At 42.0% G+C, this 22,191-nt stretch overlaps 2 protein-coding genes across 3 annotated transcripts in view; one reads left to right on the forward strand and one right to left on the reverse strand.

Moving 5' to 3' along the window:
• The window catches only part of LOC126485119 (eukaryotic translation initiation factor 2-alpha kinase 1-like), a 153,929-nt gene extending 146,833 nt beyond the window's left edge, over positions 1–7,096 (forward strand). For both annotated transcript variants that reach the window (XM_050108753.1, XM_050108754.1), the window contains exon 11: positions 6,060–7,096. In XM_050108753.1, coding sequence (XP_049964710.1) covers positions 6,060–6,320 — 261 coding nt within the window. In that variant the 3' untranslated portion in view covers positions 6,321–7,096. The remainder of the gene's footprint in view (positions 1–6,059) is intronic.
• Positions 7,043–22,191, reverse strand: part of LOC126485120 (adenosylhomocysteinase) — a 37,738-nt gene continuing 22,589 nt past the window's right edge. Inside the window, exons 6-8 of the mRNA XM_050108755.1 lie at positions 8,432–8,629; positions 8,163–8,357; positions 7,043–7,654 (exon numbers count right to left, since the gene is read on the reverse strand). Coding sequence (XP_049964712.1) covers positions 7,523–7,654; positions 8,163–8,357; positions 8,432–8,629 — 525 coding nt within the window. The 3' untranslated portion in view covers positions 7,043–7,522. The remainder of the gene's footprint in view (positions 7,655–8,162; positions 8,358–8,431; positions 8,630–22,191) is intronic.

A 22,191-nucleotide genomic window follows, 5' to 3' on the forward strand; every position in this document is an offset into this window, starting at 1 on the left:
TGTACATAAATTTCGTACTACTACTTTTCGATCTCATGCTTGAGAAACTGGAGCGTATGAATGAAGTGTGAAAGTATTTCCTAAAGTAAAGCTTTTTGCTTGTAGTAGGCCTCATAGGCATTTGATATTGGTACTTTGTGAATTATATTCTGTCGTTTGTGCAGTATTAGAAGGCCTATTTTGTTTTATCTAGGAGAAAGTGACAAAACAGGCGTAATCAGATCGAGAAATCACACCAATCTTGGGTCCTATTTGTATTAACAACTTTTTCAGTATTTCTATTTTTCATGTAGCAAAATGTTTGACGAACTTTGATGAGGTAACAGACTCGCAGAAAGCACAGCACGCCATGTAAAGCTGTAGCAAGATTAGAGAGAAGAAAATTCTAGGAGTTAAGGATTAAAGAAATGTGTATTGTCTTGCTTGTCTAATGTCTTTAATGATTTTATGTATCCTATATTTAATTTTAGGTCACACAAAGCAGCAAGTTGTTAGCTGATAGGTAATAAAGGGTGCAAATTTTCTGAAGAGAGTTTAAAAAAGGGGCCGGGGCGGACAGGATGTCAAACCGGCTGACTAAGCATGAGAGGCACTACAGGACATTTTAATTTCCATGTCCAAAATATTCACGTTTCAATTCCACAGAGCAAAATACAGTGACATGTGATAGGAGAATGCTGAGTGAATAGGTGTGGCACTTCACTTTGGCAGACTTACGACCAAATAACATGTCTTACATTTCCTCGAACACATGTGTTTTATGCATTAGACTCTTCAAAAAGATGTGCGCTACAAAATGAATATAGTTTTGAAAATTCGATTTTTTCATTTTTTATGTCCTATCTCAAACGCTCGCGGGAGTGGCGGGGTATTGCCCCGGTTTGGAAATATCGAAGATCCGGGGCTGATGCACAGAGCAGTCTGAGCTACAGTGGGGAAGCGGGTAGTCTCAACATGACCCGTGTTTACGTCTAGTGATTTTACTGTTTCCTCTTCATTTACTGCTCTCACGTCAAATGAAAACAAAGATTTTATTTTATTTCCACTTTTCTGACGGCCAAGTATTAATTGCCTTGCAGAACAGTGGAGTTATTTTTGTCGGTTTGCTAAAGAAATTTTCTTTTATTAATCTTTTCCACCGCGGCAGACAATATATTTGAAACGAAGTATTTAATTCCACACACTGTTCGCTGCATTTCAAGTGCACTTTTTCAACTTCTAGCACGTATGGCATTATGCCATAATAAAGAACCAAACATGAGGTAACTTAGCACTGGTACTCCAAGAAAATTTACATCCCGAAAACTACATTGAAAAGCTTAATATCAGGTCGTGGCCTACTTCACTGGGAATTCTGGACATATGAATGTGCACATTTTAGTTTGGTTCATGAGATTCCGTTGCTCTTCGAGCATCCTCTGATGCCTTGTTTCTTTTATAACATAATGGAAGATCTTTTAATATTTTACACATATGAACATACGGGCTCCCTACGACATCATAGCTGCGCAAGTGCAGCGACGCCCACCATCTGGTGCTCTCTGGCAACTGCAGAAACGAACCTGTTTCTCATAGGTCGTGGGAAAATATTCCGAATGGTGGTTTGAAAAGCGTTGCTATCAAAGTAAATTTCCTTTTATGCAAGTTGAACTATGTGCAAGAACGTACAATGATTTTTTTTTTAATTACAGAGCGTTTGACTCATTTAAAAATCAACTCTTTGATGACAAGCCATTTAGATGAATTTTGAGCTCAGATCAGACATTTATGTCATTATTAAAAATTTTACTAGCACATTTGAGCGATATATCTTATACTGTAATACGCGCATAAAAGACCAACATTATATGTGGAAGCTTAGCTTCTCTTGCAGCATATTAATCTTATAGACCAATATTATATGTGAAAGCTTTGCTTTTCACCCAACAACACTATGTATATTAATTTAAACCATTAGCTTTCTCTGTTTGTGTGTTTGCGCTTCTTAACAGTGATGTTGCTATTGGCTGACAACATCACGTCCTAAGCTCTGAATACCCGCTGTCATCGGCTGGCAAGATCACACGACATGAGCTATGCCTGGCTTACAAAAGCGCCTCGCAATCTGGAATTCGAATTTATACTTCCGAAATACGAAAATATGCAGCATACATGTTGCTGCTCATCAAAGATCTATCCAAAACGTGTTTTTTTTCCCCCCTGTGTTTCGTTTTCTAAGGCGCCAGGAAATTCTATGCCCGTGTATAAAACCATAACCATTGAAAGGACTGATAAGTTATACTGTCAGTCAACAGGGGAAAAGTAGGTTTTCACCTTGGAGAAAGTGTATTTTTAACCGGGAAATCCGGGAATTTTTTTTCCTTGTCCTGCTGTTAGTTGTTTATTTCTACTCTGGTAGTCTGAATCCATGGATTTCGCCAGTAATTATAACAATGCTAATAATTCACAAAAGTCAACCGCATTGGCATTCACCCGTTCGGCTTTATTCCCCTTAGCTCATTTCTAGATGCCACAGGGATTCCCCTGGAGAGACATCACGTACAATATGTACACATTCAGAAATCAACATAGAATTTGTTCAAAAACGAATAGGGATGCATTTCAAAATCATATGAATAATTGATAGACCAATGTGCACTGGATGCTAGGCGCTTTGTGAAACAAGGTCTTTTTCCTCGAGAATATGAATTTGGTGCCCCCTTCCTGTGAAACTGCCGCCTGGGGCAGGTACCCCGATTTGCCCACCGCCCCCTAGATCCAGGCCTGTTGACCACACGTGTATCTGGCAGCATCTTGCTGCTATTGATTATACAGCTAACTGCCACACTTGGGTAGCCAGAAGTGGGAGAAGTTACTACTCATACGCAACTCTACAGCACTCGAGCTCGCTCACAACGGCTCAAATGAATCTAATGTAAGCAGTTGTGACGTCACGCTCACCAGAGGCAATTTGTTGTTATGAAGCATTGCATAGTCTTTCTAAAGCCTTTGACACAATTTGCTGTTGGCAGGCACTTGTATAAGAACTGTGGTTTGTTGTTGTATATGGCACATTTCTTTTGCAACTTGTTTTATTTTCATTTTTTCTCTTGTTCATGTTTTATAGCTCCAGTATTATTCCGTAATAGCGAGATACAGAAATATCCTTTGTTACAGTACTGGTTCTTACCAGTTAAAGTTACAAAAATTTAACTGAAAACTAAAACAATAAAAAAAATTCCCAGGTCGTATACACCCTGACCAGCTTAACAGTCCCTTGCTGACATCAGGATCCATGGGGTTGTCTCCATACCCGTACACGTCCACATGCTCCATATAATTTGAGGAATACTCGTCCGACCAAGCTACATGTTTCCAGTCATCAACAGTCCAGTGTCGGTGTTGCTGGGCCCAGGCGAAGCATAAAGCTCCGCGTTTTGCAGTCATCAAGGATACACGAGTGGGCCTTTGGCGCCACAAGCCCATATCAGTAATGTTTTGTTGAATGGTTCGCACACAGACACTTGGTGGCCCAGCATTGAAATCTTAAGTAATTTGCAGGAGAGTTACACTTCTGTCACATTGAACGAGTCTCTTCACTTGCTGTCAGTCACTTTTTTGAAGGATCTTTTTCCAGCTGCAGTGATGTCAGATATTTGATGTTTTTCTGGATTCCTGATATTCATGGTACACTCTTGAAAATCCCCCACTTCATCATTACCTCAGAGATGTTGTGACCCTTCGCTCGTGACCAGCTATAACACCATGTTCAAACTTGCTTAAATCTTGATGACCTGCCACTGTAGCAGTAGTAACCAATCTAACAACTGCAACACACTTGTCATATAGGTTTTGCTGACCACAGCACCATATTCTGCCTGTTTATGTATATCTCTGTTTGAATATGTGGCGCTTCAGTGTATCTTGTGAGCACCTCAGAGAACTAACTTAAAGCTGTGGATATGCTTCAGTGGTGAACTAGCAGCATGATGCTGTTATGCTGTGTCACAGGGAACAAGATCTTGGCTTGCTTTGCTAAGCATGCATGCATCATGGTGACTTCCATGAATGTATGTGTATCGGTCAGGTAAGGTTAAGTTCCCATTGGTCATGTGTGTGAGGACTGGAGAGCATTAAGATCGGCCAGCGGAAGAGGATGATCCTGTAGCAGTGTTGGAATGCTTGCTCCATTCCATATTCAGAAGGTACAGATCTCCTCAACACACAACTCTAGAAGTCCCATAGGATATTATTTGCATATGTACACTATGACAGCAACTTTTGTAGTGTGATGGCAACATTACCTTTGCCGTCTCCCACCTGGTGGTGATCTTTCTGCCTGACTAGAGGCAGGAATGTCAGACTACTTAAAACAATTTCTTGCAGAGTTAGTGGGAATGGTCACCAAGCTATGTGATGAGTACCTCAGAACTGATGCAAAGGTCTGGGCATGTTTTAGTAACCACCTAACAGTAAGACAGTGGTACGCTCCACAGGGAATAAGAACTTGGCCTGTCTAATTCATATGCTTATGTATGATATTAAATAAACCTAAACTTCAAGGTGGACTACAAGCCAATGGGTAGTTTGGTGTGGATACAAAAAGTTGCTGGTAAGAAACTTACGCTGGACCTCAGTTGTAATTGGGGGAGGGGGGGGGGGGGCGGCGGCGGCACTACATCTTACAGTGGCCAGAGCCGATTATAACACGTGACAATATGCTCACTGGTTGGCCACAATGTCAAACATTTGTCGTCTCCTGTTGCCGACACCTTGGATCCACTTGGGGTTCTGGCCAAAAGTGGGAGCCCACACAGTAATCAGGCTGCATGCATGGGTGGTTAGCTCACAGGAACTGTGCACTTATAAAATTTCAGCCATATTACATCCATTTACAGAGGTGGACTGGTATGGTGCGAGGGAAGCTGGTCAGTGCTTCACTGGAGTTTAATGTAGTCATTATCTTGCGCATATTCATTTTGGAGATCCTGACTACCTGCCTAGCTTCAGAATTTGTCACTTGGCAGAACATGGCAGTGGTCAGATGCTCAGAGACAGACAGACAAATACAGTGCCAGGTCTTGTTGTAGGCGACAACATCTCGGTTGGAAAAAGAGTCAAGTCCAGGTAGAGGTGTGTTCTCACAGCGGACAATTGCGAGTGTAAACCACCTACTGCCCACTGCTCCAGTTGTGACATCAAGTGAAAAATATTCTGAATGGACCAATATTTTTCCGTGGATTCGAGTAAATTTTTCACTTGATGTCGCAACTGGGGCAGCGGGCAGTGGGGTTTTACACTTGCAATTGTCCGCTGTGAGAACGCATCTCTACCTGGACTTGAATTTTTTTCCGACTGAGATGTCGTCGCCTACAAGACCTGGCACTGTGGAATCAAACCGAAGACGCAAAGTAGACCTAGTTTTGTTTATAGTAATATGCTTTTTACTCTGTATACCCGCTCATGTAGAAAAGTTTCTAATGATGAGAAAATACATGTATGGATGAAAGGACTTGGTGTACTTGTTGAGAATGTAACTATAACTGGCGATATTACTTTGTATTATAATTATTAATAAAGAGTTTTCCTTGACTCCTGTAACCGGGGGCATCAGCCTAAAACCGCTAGATGTACTTCTGGTAATCGGGGGCTCAAGGATGCAACAATTTTAAAAAATTAACAAAGCATAGTGCCGCACTGCCTGCTGGGCGCCTAGCCGGGCAGTTACGCAACCAGCTTGGCTCTGCGCTAGGCCGGCGCACCAGCAGACATGCGCTCTTAGTACGACTAGAGCGCGCGTACGCTATATTGCCCGCCTGCTGGTGCCTGCAGAGTCTAAGTCCGTTATCAGTGCCTTACGTAATCAACTCTTACTAACCCTGCACAGAGGGAGGGGAGCATCTAATTTTAACCTCTAACTCTTGGAATTCAGCTAACAAAAATTTAAGCAACTTAAACCCTCCTCTAGTTAGTGTAGTAATGTATTTTAACTGCTGATAACTTTCATCATCACCTTATGAAGATTAATGCATCATATCAACAACACTAATATCTGCATTTAACCACTAATTCACTTACAGGTTGAGATGATGATACGCTTGACTTCATGTTCTTTGGACAGAAGACCTACATCAAAAGAACTGTTGGCTCAGCTGGATTACTTATCATGCCACAATACTAATGAGAGCTCAGTAATAAAACATCTGTTAAGTGAAATAAGCCAACGTGATAAAGAAATTGAAGAACTGAAGCATGAAAAGAGACAGTATGCGCAAGAAATACTGGAACTGAAACTTAAATTGGAGAGATATGAGACTTTAGATATGTCATCAAAAATTTAGTGTAAATCTTCCTAGACTTTACAAATGTGCTCAACTTCTACTCATTGCCAGATGAATATAAGACAATGCCCAGTATCTAGCTATTTGGTATCAAATACTCTAATTAGATAGAAAAGATGTGAGGGAAAGTGGAGCCATGCAGACCATGTGCCAATTTTAAAAACTTTGATTAATTTCATCATAGTGTTCCTTTATTATGTGTCATTATCACTACCTATTTATTGTACCAAATGTTAATAACATGATAAAAAAAAGAGTGCTTTCTGGGTGGTAGTGGATGAAGCTTATGACAGAAGAGAAGATTCAGAAACTGACAAATCTTTCAAGCATTACGTTAATGTTACACATGTTGCTCTACCATCTCCACATGTGGCAAGTTAGATAACCCCAAATCATGGCAGACAGGAATTTAAATTCAAACTACTTAAATTTGTTTCATGTTTCAGTAAGTGCTTGAAGGCACTTCTGCACTATTTTTGTTTTGTGGCTATTATTGTAGTTTTATTTCTACTTAACTTGTCCACCATACTTGGTGGTTTCACTTTTGGAGATTCATTTTTGCCACATTACTTAAATTCTATTTGTACAAGATGTGTGTATCTTTAAATGAATGACAAGACATGTGATCTCTTACACATTATCAGTATTTAAGGATTAATGTTACTTCAGAAGCAATAGGTTAGGGCTTGTTGGAAAGATAAGGATAAGTGAAGTAACATGACTTTATTATAAAATGTATTTTTGTATTTGTTGAATAAAATTCTTTTTACAAGAAAGCTTCAAATGCCAGTAAAAAGTATCACACAAGTGGATGTATAACATAATGTGAGCAAACTGCAGTACAACCAGGTTCCATCCAGTAGTTAACACTTCAGGAAGTGTTCTATAAGTACATAAATGGGACTCAATGGAATGCATGTAGGGATAAATTATTCTCCTTTTAGAAATAAGAAGTGTAATGGGAGGGGAGGGGGAAGACTCACTGGCATGTGGCCAGTTGTTACATATTTCTTACAAATAAACAGACAAGTTATGGCTTGCCAAGGGCATTCATATCACACACAAAAGAGAAATTATAAATACATGCATTCCACTGACAAAATGCAACAGGGAAATTCAAGTACCACACCACAGTGTGTTCTGAATCAGCCAAGGCATCTGACAACTGTCTTATTCCAGAACAGACCAATTCCATTTGATGTTTAATACCTGTAATGGTCTGGTTTAAAAGGCCCATCAGTTGGAACACCAAGATATTTAGACTGCTCTGGTGTTAATTTAGTAAGCTTCACTCCTAAGTGTTCCAAGTGTAGAGCTGCGACTTCTTCATCCAGCTGTGAGAAAGTTTAGTGTTAAAGAATGTATGAATAATGGAAGTAGAACTATAACGCTAAAAGTGATTCTCTTAATGTTTTGTTGAATTAATTATGAAGTAACAAAACAATTTTTATATTTGTTTTCTATAAGATATTTTGAACTCAATTCTTTTGGATTAAAGCAAAATCAATGAGGAGTCAATACCCACACAATTAAAACTTTCTAGCTCGAAAAAGAGAGCGCGCCCGTGCCCCCCCCCCCCTTCTCTCTCTCTCTTCCCCCCCCCTCCACACACACACACACACACACACACACACACACACACACACACACACACACACAGACAGACAGAGAGAGAGAGAGAGAGAGAGAGAGAGATGATGATGTCGACTGGACAAATAGTGCCTACTGATGACTCAACATACCTTCTTTTTCGGTGAGTGGTCTCCTTTAATCCAAAAGTATTTACATTCTACCAGAACTTCTACAACATATTTCAAAGTCTGATATCCCAAACATATTTACCTTCTTAGGAAGCATGTGAACACCAACAGGGTATTTACCGGGTTTTGTCCACAATTCTATTTGAGCCAGTACTTGGTTACTGAATGAGTTACTCATAACAAATGATGGGTGGCCCATGGCACAACCCAAATTTACCAAACGACCCTCAGCAAGAATAATTATATGTCTTCCATTTGACAATCTGTACCTATCCACCTGAAACAGCAGATTTAGTCTGTACACATTCCAGCAGGTGGCCATACATAGAGAAAACCATGTTCCTTTCTTACCTGTGGTTTAATGTTTATCTTTTCAACTGCATTTTTCTCAAGCCATGTCACTTGAATTTCACAATCAAAATGGCCTATGTTACATACTATAGAATCATTACGCATATTCAAAAAGTGATCTCCTGTTATAATGTCCTTACAACCAGTAGTAGTTACAAATATTTGGCCTTCCTTGGATGCTTCATCCATTGTCGTCACCTGCAAGTGTGATTTAAGAAAAAAATTCTTGATAAATTAATGAAGTATACTTAGGCCACAAAAAGCTAATGATGCAGAAATTAACAAGCCATTATTCAATGCTTAGACCGCAAACAAAAGAATTATGGTGGCCAGTAACAATCAAATTTTGATAACAAAGTGTCAGCAGCCAATGGAATTTTACTAAAAATAATTCAAAATGAGCTATTATAGAAATGTTATTCAATTTTTGGTATCAGGAGGGGGGGGGGGGGAGAAGCATTATTCCCTTCAAGTCATTAGCAGGCAAAGAATTGACCATATCGTACAGCTCTCTACAATTACTGAATATTATAAGACTGTGAGTGAGGCTCTGTGATGGACAATGCCTCTTTCGTACGAATGTGAGTGTCCATTTTCCGATATGAGGCAAGAAGCCTTATATTCTGCAACTTAAACCTCATGTAATGAGGGATGGGTTCAGATCAGTTCACAGATACACAGGCGGGTTTTGACACTTTACATCACCAGTAATTAACACTAAAACAAAAGGAAACTGTGCACCCATTGTCATAATGCGGAGCAGGAAGATTTATCTGATGTTCGAAAGGGCTTTCAGGCCAAGGTTGGAAACTCTTCCTAAGTGGCTAAGTTTGTAAATTGTTCGAATGCTGGTTTAAGTATACCATGGCATGGCAAAATGTCGCAATCCAAAAACTGGCACCGGGGCAACTGTTATGCTCCACAGGCCAAAGATGATGTTTTTGCTGCTGTGGTCTTCAGTCCTGAGACTGGTTTGATGCAGCTCTCCATGCTTACCCTATCCTGTGCAAGCTTCTTCATCTCCCAGTAACTACTGCAACCTACATCCTTCTGAATCTGATTAGTGTATTCATCTCTTGGTCTCCCTCTACGATTTTTACCCTCCACACTGCCCTCCAATGCTAAATTTGTAATCCCTTGATGCCTCAACACATGTCCTACCAACCGACCCCTTCTTTAGTCAAGTTGTGCCACAAACTTCTCTTCTCCCCAATCCTATTCAATACCTCCTCATTAGTTACGTGATCTACCCACCTTATCTTCAGCATTCTTCTGTAGCACCACATTTCGAAAGCTTCTATTCTCTTCCTGTCCAAACTATTTATCATCCATGATTCACTTCCATACATGGCTACACTCCATACAAATACTTTCAGAAATGACTTCCTGACACTTAAATCTATACTCGATGTTAACAAATTTCTCTTCTTCAGAAACGCTTTCCTTGCCATTGCCAGTCTACATTTTATATCATCTCTACTTCGACCATCATCAGTTATTTTGTTCCCCAAATAGCAATACTCATTTACTACTGTAAGTGTCTCATTTCCAATCTAATTCCCTCAGCATCACCCGACGTAATTCGACTACATTCCATTATCCTCGTTTTGCTTTTGTTGATGTTCATCTTATATCCTCCTTTCAAGACAATGTCCATTTCGTTCAACTGCTCTTCCAAGTCCTTTGCTGTCTCTGACAGAATTACAATGTCATCGGCGAACCTCATAGTTTTTATTTCTTCTCCATGGATTTTAATACCTACTCCGAATTTTTCTTTTGTTTCCGTTACTGCTTGCTCAATATACAGATTGAATAACATCGGGGATAGGCAACAACCCTATCTCACTATCTTCCCAACCACTGCTTCCCGTTCATACCCCTCAACTCCTGTAACTGCCATCTGCTTTCTGTACAAATTGTAAATAGCCTTTCGCTCCCTGTATTTTACCCCTGCCACTTTCAGAACTTGAAAGAGAGTATTCCAGTCAACATTGTCAAAAGCTTTCTCTAAGTCTACAAATGCTAGAAATGTAGGTTTACCTTTCCTTAATCTTTCTTCCAAGATAAGTTGTAAGGTCAGTATTGCCTCACGTGTTCCAATATTTCTACGGAATCCAAACTGATCTTCCCCGAGGTCCGCTTCTACCACTTCTTGCATTCGTCTGTACAGAACTCGCGTTAGTATTTTGCAGTTGTGACTTATTAAACTGATAGTTCCGTAATTTTCACATCTGTCAACACCTGCTTTCCTTAGGATTGGAATTATTATATTCTTCTTGAAGTCTGAGGGTATTTCGCCTGTTTCATACATCTTGCTCACCAGATGGCAGAGTTTTGTCAGGACTGGCTCTCCCAAGGCCGTCAGTAGTTCTAACGGAATGTTGTCCACTCCCGGGGCCTTGTTTCGGCTCAGGTCTTTCAGTGCTCTGTCAAACTCTTCACACAGTATCGCATCTCCCATTTCATCTTCATCTATATTCTCTTCCATTTCCATAATATTGTCCTCAAGTACATCGCCCTTGTATAGACCCTCTATATACTCCTTCCACCTTTCTGCTTTCCCTTCTTTGCTTAGAACTGGGTTTCCATCTGAGCTCTTGATATTCATACAAGTAGCTCTCTTTTCTCCAAAGGTCTCTCTAATTTTCCTGTAGGCAGTATCTATCTTACCCTTGGTGAGACAAGCCTCTACATCCTTACATTTGTCCTCTAGCCATCCCTGCTTAGCCATTTTGCACTTCCTGTCGATCTCATTTTTGAGATGTTTGTATTCCTTTTTGCCTGCTTCATTTACTGCATTTTTATATTTTCTCCTTTCATCAATTAAATTCAATATTTCTTCTGTTACCCAAGGATTTCTACTAGCCCTCATCTTTTTACCTACTTGATCCTCTGCTGCCTTCACTATTTCATCCCTCAGAGCTACCCATTCTTCTTCTACTGTATTTCTTTCCCTAATTCCTGTTCCCTTATGCTCTCCCTGAAACTCTGTACAACCTCTGGTTTAGTCAGTTTATCCAGGTCCCATCTCCTTAAATTTTGCACTTTCTTCAATTTTAATCTGCAGTTCATAACCAATAGATTGTGGTCAGAGTCCACATCTGCCCTTGGAAATGTCTTACAATTTAAAACCTGGTTCCTAAATCTCTGTCTTACCATTATATAATCTATCTGATACCTTTTAGTATCTCCGGGATTCTTCCATGTATACAACCTTCTTTTATGATTCTTGAACCAAGTGTTAGCTATGATTAAGTTATGCTCTGTGCAAAATTCTACCAGAAGGCTTCCTCTTTCATGATAGAGGTGAACAAAGGCTGCGAAGATGTGTACAGGCAAATTAACGTGCAACTACTGAGCAACTGACTGCCCAGGTGAACCAAGGGGCCTCTATTAAGCAAACATTGCTGCATATGAGCCTCCACAGCAGGTGCCTGGTTCATGCAACCATGCTGAGTGCTGTTTATTGGTGATGAAGGCTGGAACTTACATGCCAGTACTACAATAGGACTTCCACTGAATGGTGACATGTGGCCTCTTCCGATGAACCTCATTTTAGCTCCATCAGCACGAGGCCTCTAAAGTCAAATGCATAGCAACAGTCATCAGAAGGCTGCAGGCCAGAAGGTTGGTCTGAGGAAAGCTTTTCTGGCATTCCCTGAGTGAAACTGTCATTTGGGAGAGACAATGAATCAACACAAGTATTAGAGATCGGCATCCGATGTTTATGATCGCTTGAATTTCTCAGTGTATGTAGTTCCGCTTAAGTCCTGCAGATGTCAATACAGCCATTTTGGACTTTGAGAGCAGTTGCACTTAACTTCCTTGAAGCTCATTCGAGTGTGTCATGTTCTACTTGCCTGGTCGTCTACTATAGTTACCCAAGTGCCACTGATTTACCCACTGTAGGATCTTGGCATGAACCTGACATGAAGGGCGGTGTGAATGCAAAACTTTATTTGAAAGAATATATCCCGAGTGCGAAAGACGACGGGTGTAAATGTCTGCGAGAGATTTTTTTTTTAGTGACACAGAAGGATGTGGTAAGTGTTCTGTTCTCCTTACACATCTACCGTAACACATCTAAAGACACATATCTGCAAAACACGAAGTACAAGTTCTGAAGCATTACCAGTTTCATTGAAAGTTATGGTGATTCAAAAGGGCTTCAAACTGTGTGCCAGAGATCTTCACCCATATCTATTAATATTGGGTGTAGGATTTCACACTTTCAGGATCTTGTAAATGTTGGTTCAGAATTGGTACACAAAGACATCTCAAACATCTCGCCTCATCTTATGACAATATCATGAAACAGTGAAAGACAAGCCTATGATATATGGAGAGTGCATGAATATGGATGTACTGTGGATATATAACCGATACATATACTTTATCAAGAAATCTGGGGAGTTTATTGAGAACTACACTGATGAAACATTATTCAAGCTGTTAGGAGTAGATCCTCAGTATTTTAGTAAGATTTCATTTCTCAGTGACCAAGGCAGTAATATCTGCAAGACGCTGCAGCCTTTCAGCATTGTGTAAACATTACACATGTTTTCAACAGTCCTGAACCACATTTTGGTGAGTTACTTGATAAATGAGGTTGCAGTTTTTTATTTCAAGACTTACACTGCCAAAGAAAATATCTGTTTTATGAAGAAAACTGGCCACATGAATTAAATACAGAAAAGCTTGAAGCATGAAATTGAGAGTAGGTGAAACATTTGTTTAGGATACTAGTTTGCAGTTAGGCAGCATAATAAAAGTCATGGAAATGCTTCTGTCTCTGGTAAAATTACCGATTATGATAACACTGCAAAAAAAAAAACCTAACATTTTTAGAGCCATTCAAAGGTGCAATAAGAATGCCGGAAGGTGATAAGCATGCAACATTTCAGTTTGTTTTGTTATGGGTACACAGGCTGAAAAGTCGTAGTAATACAGGGCTCAAAGATACAGAGATATGTTTAGATTACTGAAGAGCCAGTTTCTTTTTTTTCCTCATAAATGCTGTGTGACCATAAAATGAAAAAGGCACTTAATTGCAAAATGCCAATTTCAATATCTCCGGCATTTTGGCAATACAATATGGCTGTTATATTGTCATCTATTAACTGTAGATACTACGAATGCTGATGAGCACTGTCTCCATCTCTCAGAGGAGACAGTCAACATTCGGACATTGCACAGAATAGTAACACTTCTGTGGTCACCCTTTCACTTACTGAAAATTGTGTCTCCAATAGACATGAGACATTAAATACTGTCAGTCAAATATGTTATGAAATTTCAGTTCCTCGTATGTTAGAACAACATGGCAGTAATACCTTACCATATTTTTGTTATATTTGTAGACATTTATTTAGGACTGTTAAGCACATGACAGCTGTGTTCAGCAGCTAAAACCACAAAGTCTCTGCTTTCACTGTGACTAGACTGTTTGAGATGCCAACTTTTATTTAACCTGAATGAAAAGTGGTGATAGCTTGAGGGGTGACAGCACAACCACAGTCTCTTTCCCAAGCTATCTAATTTAGTGAGAAGAGTGTTTGGTGTTCCAGCCTCAAATGTGACTAGCAAAAGAAATTTCAGTGTGGCATGGAAACTTTTCTCTGCCGGACAAAGCAGACGTGAGCCAAAATGAGTCAATTCATTGTAATTATGGTAACAAGGAGTAATTTGGAGATAATTTTGTTTAGGTGGTCAAGTTCACAGATTTACATTTGAATCAAAGCATATGATAAATAATTAGTCATATTGCTGCTGTTGTTTTTTATATATAAAAAGTTTCTCTTATCAATCACAATTACGAATATACAGGGTTATTAAAAATGTTTGAAGCGATTTCACAGCTCTACAATAACTTTATTATTTGAGATATTTTCACAATGCTTTGCACACACATACAAAAACTCAAAAAGTTTTTTTTAGGCATTCACAAATGTTCGATATGTGCCCCTTTAGTGATTCGGCAGACATCAAGCCGATAATAAAGTTCCTCCCACACTCGGCGCAGCATGTCCCCATCAATGAGTTCGAAAGCATCGTTGATGCGAGCTCGCAGTTCTGGCACGTTTCTTGGTAGAGGAGGTTTAAACACTGAATCTTTCACGTAACCCCACAGAAAGAAATCGCATGGGGTTAAGTCGGGAGAGCGTGGAGGCCATGACATGAATTGTTGATCATGATCTCCACCACGACCGATCCATCGGTTTTCCAATCTCCTGTTTAAGAAATGCTTCTGCTTTAGCCTTTTCCGTAAGATTTTCCAAACTGTCGGCTGTGGTACGTTTAGCTCCCTGCTTGCTTTATTCGTCGACTTCCACGGCTACGCGTGAAACTTGCCCGCACGCGTTCAACCGTTTCTTCGCTCACTGCAGGCCGACCCGTTGATTTCCCCTTACAAAGGCATCCAGAAGCTTTAAACTGCGCATACCATCGCCGAATGGAGTTAGCAGTTGGTGGATCTTTGTTGAACTTCGTCCTGAAGTGTCGTTGCACTGTTATGACTGACCGATGTGAGAGCATTTCAAGCACGACATACGCTTTCTTGGCTCCTGTCGCCATTTTGCCTCACTGTGCTCTCGAGCGCTCTGGCGGCAGAAACCTGAAGTGCGGCTTCAGCCGAACAGAACTTTACGTATCTGTAGTGTGTCGTGACCATATGTCAATGAATGGAGCTACAGTGAATTTATGAAATAGCTTCAATCATTTGTAATAGCCCTGTATGTCTATAGTGCAACCAAATGGATCTGAAAAGAGTTCCATCAGCTGGTGGAAGCATGTCAGGGGCGACACCAGCCTGCAGACACACAAAGATGCTACTGAAAAAACTGCAACAGCAGTACAGCGAGAGCTGCCCTCTCCACGGCGCCTCATTCAGTCACAGCCTGCCACTTTGAGCATTTGCACTCTGGCAAGCCCATGCTTGAACACAGTGGGCGAGTATAAATGAACAAAACATTCTGTCTGCAGACCTCTAACAAGTTTAACATCCACCCTTTGAGACCATACTCATCCCCATCCGCAGTTTTTTTCTCTTAAGCACATTGGCAGCTACCAGCAAGGCAATGCAATTCGTCACACAGCTGGCAGTGTATTTGCAGGGTTTGAGGAGTACCATGAGGAATTTACTGTACTCTCTGGATTTAAACCCAACTGAGAATCTGAGACCATCTCAATTGGGCTGTTCACGACAACTGAAACCTTGTGCCACTGGCCTTGATACTGGAATTGGCATGGCTATACATGCCTGTTAGTACCTTCCAGAACCTCACTGACAGTGAGGTCTGCACTACAAAAGGTGGTTATTCAGGTTTATGACAAGCTGTCACATGTGACTGGACAGTGTAGTTCCCAATTGTGTCACGCCAAATATTTAGGATACTATGTAGTCTTTGCATGAGACATGACCCATATTTTTGCTATAGGAAATAAAGGTTTTGGTGATATCTAGTAAACTGTGTAGATGATGTCCTACAGGTCAATTCAGAAACACTCTTCTGCACAAGACAAGCTTTCCTCATCTCTATATCAAGAAATGGTGTATCATTCAACAGCTCACTAGTTAATACTATTTAAATGAACTGGATACTGTTGCTATAACCAGAATCCCATTAGCAAATTCAAAGCAGTAGTGATAACACTTGCAATGTGTTGCTGACAAAAAACGCTATACTCTTCATGTGTAAGCAGAATCTGGTTTGACCATAAATAGGTTGTTTTCATGAATTTAATACATGTTGCCAAGGTTGTTTTTTTTTTAACAGAAGTTTGATATGGAAAACAGTTTACAAGTTCAAAGTTAAAAATATTTTAGAAGGATCATATCAGTACCCACTGATGTTTGGTACTGTGATGAGCCCTTGAAAAGTAACTCCACTCTCAAAGATACACTACTGTCTCCCATTTATTCAACAGGGAAGTGAATAAACAACCAAATGTATTACTAATCTTACTATGTGATTAAAGTGTTACCTACAAATATTACTTTGTCATAGATATCTGTGACAGCTCATACTATGTAACTATATCAAAATGAAAAGCTCCCTGAGGAAATTATAAAGTTACAAAGAGAGGAACTGGCAGGCCATTATCTTTCTTAAGAAGGCAATATTCCAGCACTGCCAATCCCAGCATTAATCTTAGCTTTCAGAACAATTAAATCCTTCCTCATCTAGGGGGGAGAGAGAGACTGAGGAAAGATTGGAAAGGGTGGGTACTTGATTGATTAGGGGGCTAGGGCAGAGGTCCAAACAGCGAGCGAGGTCATGAATCCCACGATCTAAGGTGACAGAAACTAACACAAAGAGGAAAAGATGTAGTAAAGGCACCAGAAAGAGTGAACAACAGGACTGGGCAACAGCATGCAGTGCCCTAAAGGCACTATGCATGATGGGGCACCAACACTGCCACTAACCCATCTTCATACCATAGCATAGCATAGCATGATCGCAACACACCAGGTGAGAATGACAAGAACGGTGTAAAAACCTAACAGTACAAAAGACCAGACAAAACATAAGGGAAAAAGGAGTTGGGGGTTGTGTGACCTGGTCGGTGTGGAGGCAAGGGCAATGGCCTCCCATACCCGCCAATGCTAAATGAGGTACTGTGAGTTAACCATGCAGGTGTCATCTTAACACCCACATGAAGAAATGTGGAGGGTATATTTAGTGTGAAGGGCTATAAGGTGTGGGCAGTCCAGCAAAATATGGATCACCGTGAGGGGGGAGAGGGGGCACAACTAAAAGGGGGCAGCTCATTATGGAGAAAGTTTGGCCAATGTGAAGACAGCAGCGGATGGTAGATTCCCACCAGGAGAGGCAGAGGGAATAATGCCACTTCGTGGCACAAGTTAGCCCATGACTGAGCAAAAAGGATTTTGACATGAAACCACAAATTTGCCTCCACAGGGATCACAAACAATAGGGGTAGGTAGCTGCTGCCTCCTCCTCCTCCTCCTCCTCCTCCTCCTCCCAACCAGATGATAGGCAAGCTCATTACTGAGGATACCTTTGTCACCAGGAACACAAAGGAAACCAAGAGAACAAACAGCACACTTGAGATCAGTGAGGAGTTCGTGGACGGCAAAGACCAAGAGGTGGGGGGAGAAACACTGAGCAATAGCCTGAAGGTGACCAGTGGCCAAATGGATACCACTATGGTGTAACAGGCCTAAGAAGAGCAGTTTGGAAGGGGCACTTGAGCCATAAACTTGATAACCATAGTCCAGATTGCAGAGAACTAACACCCAATAAAGGCAGAGCAGAGTAACTATCCACACCTCAAAAGGTGTGAGCAAGGAAGTGAAGGAAATTTGACTTTACAGAAACAGCCAATCTTCAGAAGGCAGATATAGGGCATCCAAACAAGCTTGCTGTCAAAAAGAAGGTCCAGGAAATGGAACTGGGGGACCATGGTGAGGTGTTGGGCACCTAGGTACTTCTTCAGATCAGGATGGATGATCGTATGGTGAGAAATGCACCACCTGCAATTTAAGGGCGAGAACTGAAAACTGAGTCCACACAGAAGCATTCCGAATGGCACTCTGGAGCTGTCATTCCACAAAGTCCATCGAGTGGGAACTAGCCCGGATACAGAAATCATCCACATGCGCGCACGGAGGCTTGCAGACAGTCGTTCTTCCCGCGAACCATATGCGACTGGAACAGGAGGTAATGACAGTAGCACGTAAAGTGCCCTCCGCCACACACCGTAGGGAGGCTTGCGGAGTATAAATGTAGATGTAGATTTAGATGCAGAGCAGGGGGGGTGAACAATGGTCCAGTGGAGGCCTCTAGTCCATTAGTAGCAATGAGAAAATGAAGCCCTGGGTCTTTGGAGAGCTGAGAATGTTGCAACCCAAACTCAGAACAACCATTAAACATGAACTGATGGATAAAAAAAAATCAGGACGCGGTCCTGAGAACCCAACCCACACAGTAACTAAGATAAGATGGCACCAGGCCATGTCATAGGCCTTTTGAATATTGAAGAAATCTGTGAGAAGATGACGGCGCTGAGAAAACGCCTGCTGAACTGCTGTTTCCATTCGAAGCAGGTGATTGATCAGAGATCATCCCTCCCAAATACCACACTTATAAGGGGGCAAAAGGTCCTGAGCTCCGAGGAACCAGCAGAGTCAACGAGTCACCATTCAAATAACTCACAGGGGATGTTGGCCGGACTGATCAGCTGCTAACTATCAAGGGACAACAGACTAACTGGGCTTAACGAAAGGAACCACAATACTGTCACTTCACTGAGAGGGGTAAATGCCTTTGAGCCAAATAATGAAGCCCGGACAAGATATTGGTGTTTTTAGTTTGATTTGGTTTTGTTTTGTTTTGCTTTGCTTTGCAAAAAACAACTGGGGTCATACGCGTCCAAGTCAAAACTATAGAACACAAAGAAGGACTAGTTAAAAACGACTAATGTCAGTCCCTATTGACAAAATAGAAGACAACTAAAAACAGGCACATGTAAAAAGAGCTAAAACAGACACCGTACTGAAATGGAGGTCCAAAACTAAAAATTAAATGGCCTTTGCCATATTGCTTTAGCGGATGAAAAGTAAAATGTGGTCGACAGCCTGTGCCTCATTTGTGGAAACGGCCGATAGCTCAGACGGCAAACCCAAGTGGAAACGTAAACAGTTTAAAAAATGGGCATTCCATCAGGAAGTGGGGGACAGTTAAAACTCTGGCTAAATGTGTACAAAGTGGTGGGGTAGCGCCACTTATCAAATGACAATGGCTAAAAAGGCAGTGCCCAATACGCAGTCTAGTTAAAATGAACTATTCCCAGCGGAAGGGCTGAGAGGAGGTCGTCCAAGCCGCTGGGAGAGACTTACCTAGCCGGAGCTTATTTCATGAAGGGAAGATCGTTGGCATTGCCAGAGGGACACCACGTCCTGACAGACGGCAACACAGATCACTGGAAGGAATTTAGGAACTCACGGACTGAGGTACAAGGACTGCAGCCTTGTCAGCAGCCTCCTTTCCTGTCATACCGACATGACCAGGAACCCACAGAAGCATCACACTGGTGCCACCAAGAGTTAGCAAGTGACAGTTTTCCTGCACCCGCTGCATTAAGGGATGGACGGTGTACAGCGCACACAGACTTTGAAGGTCACTAAGTGCTCAGCTGTAAATGCTGAGCAGATTGCCAGAAGCTGATATAATAAAACACTGGTGCCAATGATGAAGGCACACACAGCACCATGGGCAGTACGAGAGCCGAAGCTGGAGTAACATCCTTATGAAGCAAACGAAGGCCGAAGTTAACACAGGCCACTTCACGAAACCAAGATGGTGACACACACACACACACACACACACACACACACACACACACACACACACACAAAATGGGAAAGCTGCAAGTAGTGTGAAGTTAAGCCACCATAGCATGTGCTGAAAGTGGACTGCAGGAGGTAACAGAGAAGAGGGACCCCATTCCCATACAGGCAATCTAAGGAATCATCAAAGAAGGGGACATAGGATAGGTGGCCACGCATGGCGGAGGAAGTCCTAGTGGTAGGACAGTGGTATTTCAGCAGCTTCAGCATACGGACAACTGGGCTAGTGTAAAAGGTGCCTGTTGAGACAATGTAAGACAATGCACACACACGCACGCGCGCACGCACACGCGCACGCACAAGCAGCATGCATAGTTGTTTCGAACAGACAAGGGACCGGTACATACAGAGGAGAGTGATTTGATCAGCCCCCCAGGAAATACCATTGAGGAATCGTGTACAGCAGGCTGCTAGGTACGACACATGGAAGTGTGTTTCCCCTTGAGCATGAGCCCTAGGAATTTCGTAGTTTCAACAAATGGAAGGGCAACAGGCCCAAGATGTAAAGACGGTGGGAGAAACCATCCACCAGAAATTCATACAGACAGTTTTGTCAGTGGAAAAGTGAAAGCCACTGTTGATGCTCCAGGAGTAAAGACGATCAAGACATCACTGAAGATGCCGCTCAGTGAGACAGGTCCATAGAGAACTGCAATAGATGGCAAAATCGTCAAGAAAAAGGGAGTCCGAGATGCCCGGCAGGAGACAGACAATTACAGGGCTAAATGGCGATAGCAAAGAGGACGACGCTCAGGACAGAACCCTGAGGCACACCGTTTTCCTGGATAAAGGAAACAGTACCCACACGCACTTTGAAAACTCTGTCTTTTAAAAATGCCAGGAAACAGGGCAGGTACCCACAGAAGCCCCACATGTAAAGAGTACGGAGGACACTAATTCTCCAGCAGGTGTCGTGGCTTCTCCAAATCGAAAAACATAGCCACAGTCAGATTTCTGCTGAAAACCATTCATGACATGGGTAGACAACGTAACAAAACAATCAACTGCAGAATGCCGCACTCTAAATCCGCAATGTGCATACATCAGTAAATTGCTAGATTCGAGCCACAACACCAGCTGGGCGAGAATTATATATTCCATCATCTTGCAAATGCAGCTGGTAAGAGAGAAGGAAGGTTTTTGTCCTTACTGGGCTTAGGTATGGGTATGATGGTGGCTGCATGTCAGCGTCCGGGAAATGTTCCCTCTGCCCCGATGCGGTTGTACATGTTAAGCAGAAAGTGTTTGCCCGCAAGAGAAAGGTGTTGCAACATCTGAATGTTGACGGAGTCCGGCCCTGGGCCGGAGGATTGGGATGAACTGAGAGCACGATCTAGCTCCTTCATAGTAAAGGTGGCATTGTATCACTCACGATTCAGAGAAGAGAAGGGTATCACCTGAGCCACCTCCACTTGTTTTCGATGGAGGAAGGCAGGGTGATAGTGGGAAGAGCTCTAAACTTCCGCAAAATGGTGGCCCAAGGTGTTGGAGATAGCACTAGCTTCCATGATGACACTGTCAGCTACTGTCAGGCCGGACATTAGGGAATGGATCTTGGTCCCAGAGAGCTGTCAGAGGTTGGCCCACATGACAGAGGAAGGTGTGAAACTGTTAAAAGAACTAGTGAATGAAGGACAGCTAGCCCTTTTGCTATCCCAAAGAACACGACGACACTTGGCATGCATCTGTTTATAAAGAATGCAGTTTGCCATCATAGGATGGTGGTTAAAAAATGCAGAAAGCATGTCTCCATGCAAGAATTGTGTCGCGGCATGCCTCAGTTGAAGAAGGGACTGGGACATGACGTGGTAAAGAGGAAGTGCAGGGAATGGAACGTTCTGCAGCAGTAAGGATAATGTTTGAGAGATATTCCACCTGATCATCACAACTAGGGAAATCTTTTTCTTTCAAGGTCGTCAGGGAGGAGTAAAGCTGCCAGTCAGCAAATGGATAGCACATGGGAAATGGTCACTCGAATAGGTGTCAGAAAGAATGGACCACTCAAGCTGGGCAGTGCACAAGGATAGGTCCAAATGGGAATAGGTATGAGAGGAGTTGGAAAGGAAAGTGGGTGCGTCAGTGTTAAGGCAGAAGAGGTTAATAGGTTGGTTAAGCAGGTCAGCCAAGAGGGCACCTCTCTGATACGTGTTGGGAGAACCCCAAAGGGGATGACGTGCATTAAAGTCACCTAGTAGCAGAAATGGGGGCGGTAGCTGCCCTGGTGACATCAAACGATAAACAGTACAGAGGAAAAAAGACAGGCGGAGAAGGAAAAAGCGAACTGCAACAGCTTGAAGGTAGGTAGTCAGGAAGGTGGGTTGACTATGAATGTCATCCCGTATGAGCAGCATGACGCCCCTGTTAGATGGAATGCCAACCTCAGGGGAAG

This window comes from Schistocerca serialis, chromosome 6 (assembly GCF_023864345.2).
Source record: "Schistocerca serialis cubense isolate TAMUIC-IGC-003099 chromosome 6, iqSchSeri2.2, whole genome shotgun sequence".
In the NCBI taxonomy this organism is placed as follows: domain Eukaryota; kingdom Metazoa; phylum Arthropoda; class Insecta; order Orthoptera; family Acrididae; genus Schistocerca; species Schistocerca serialis.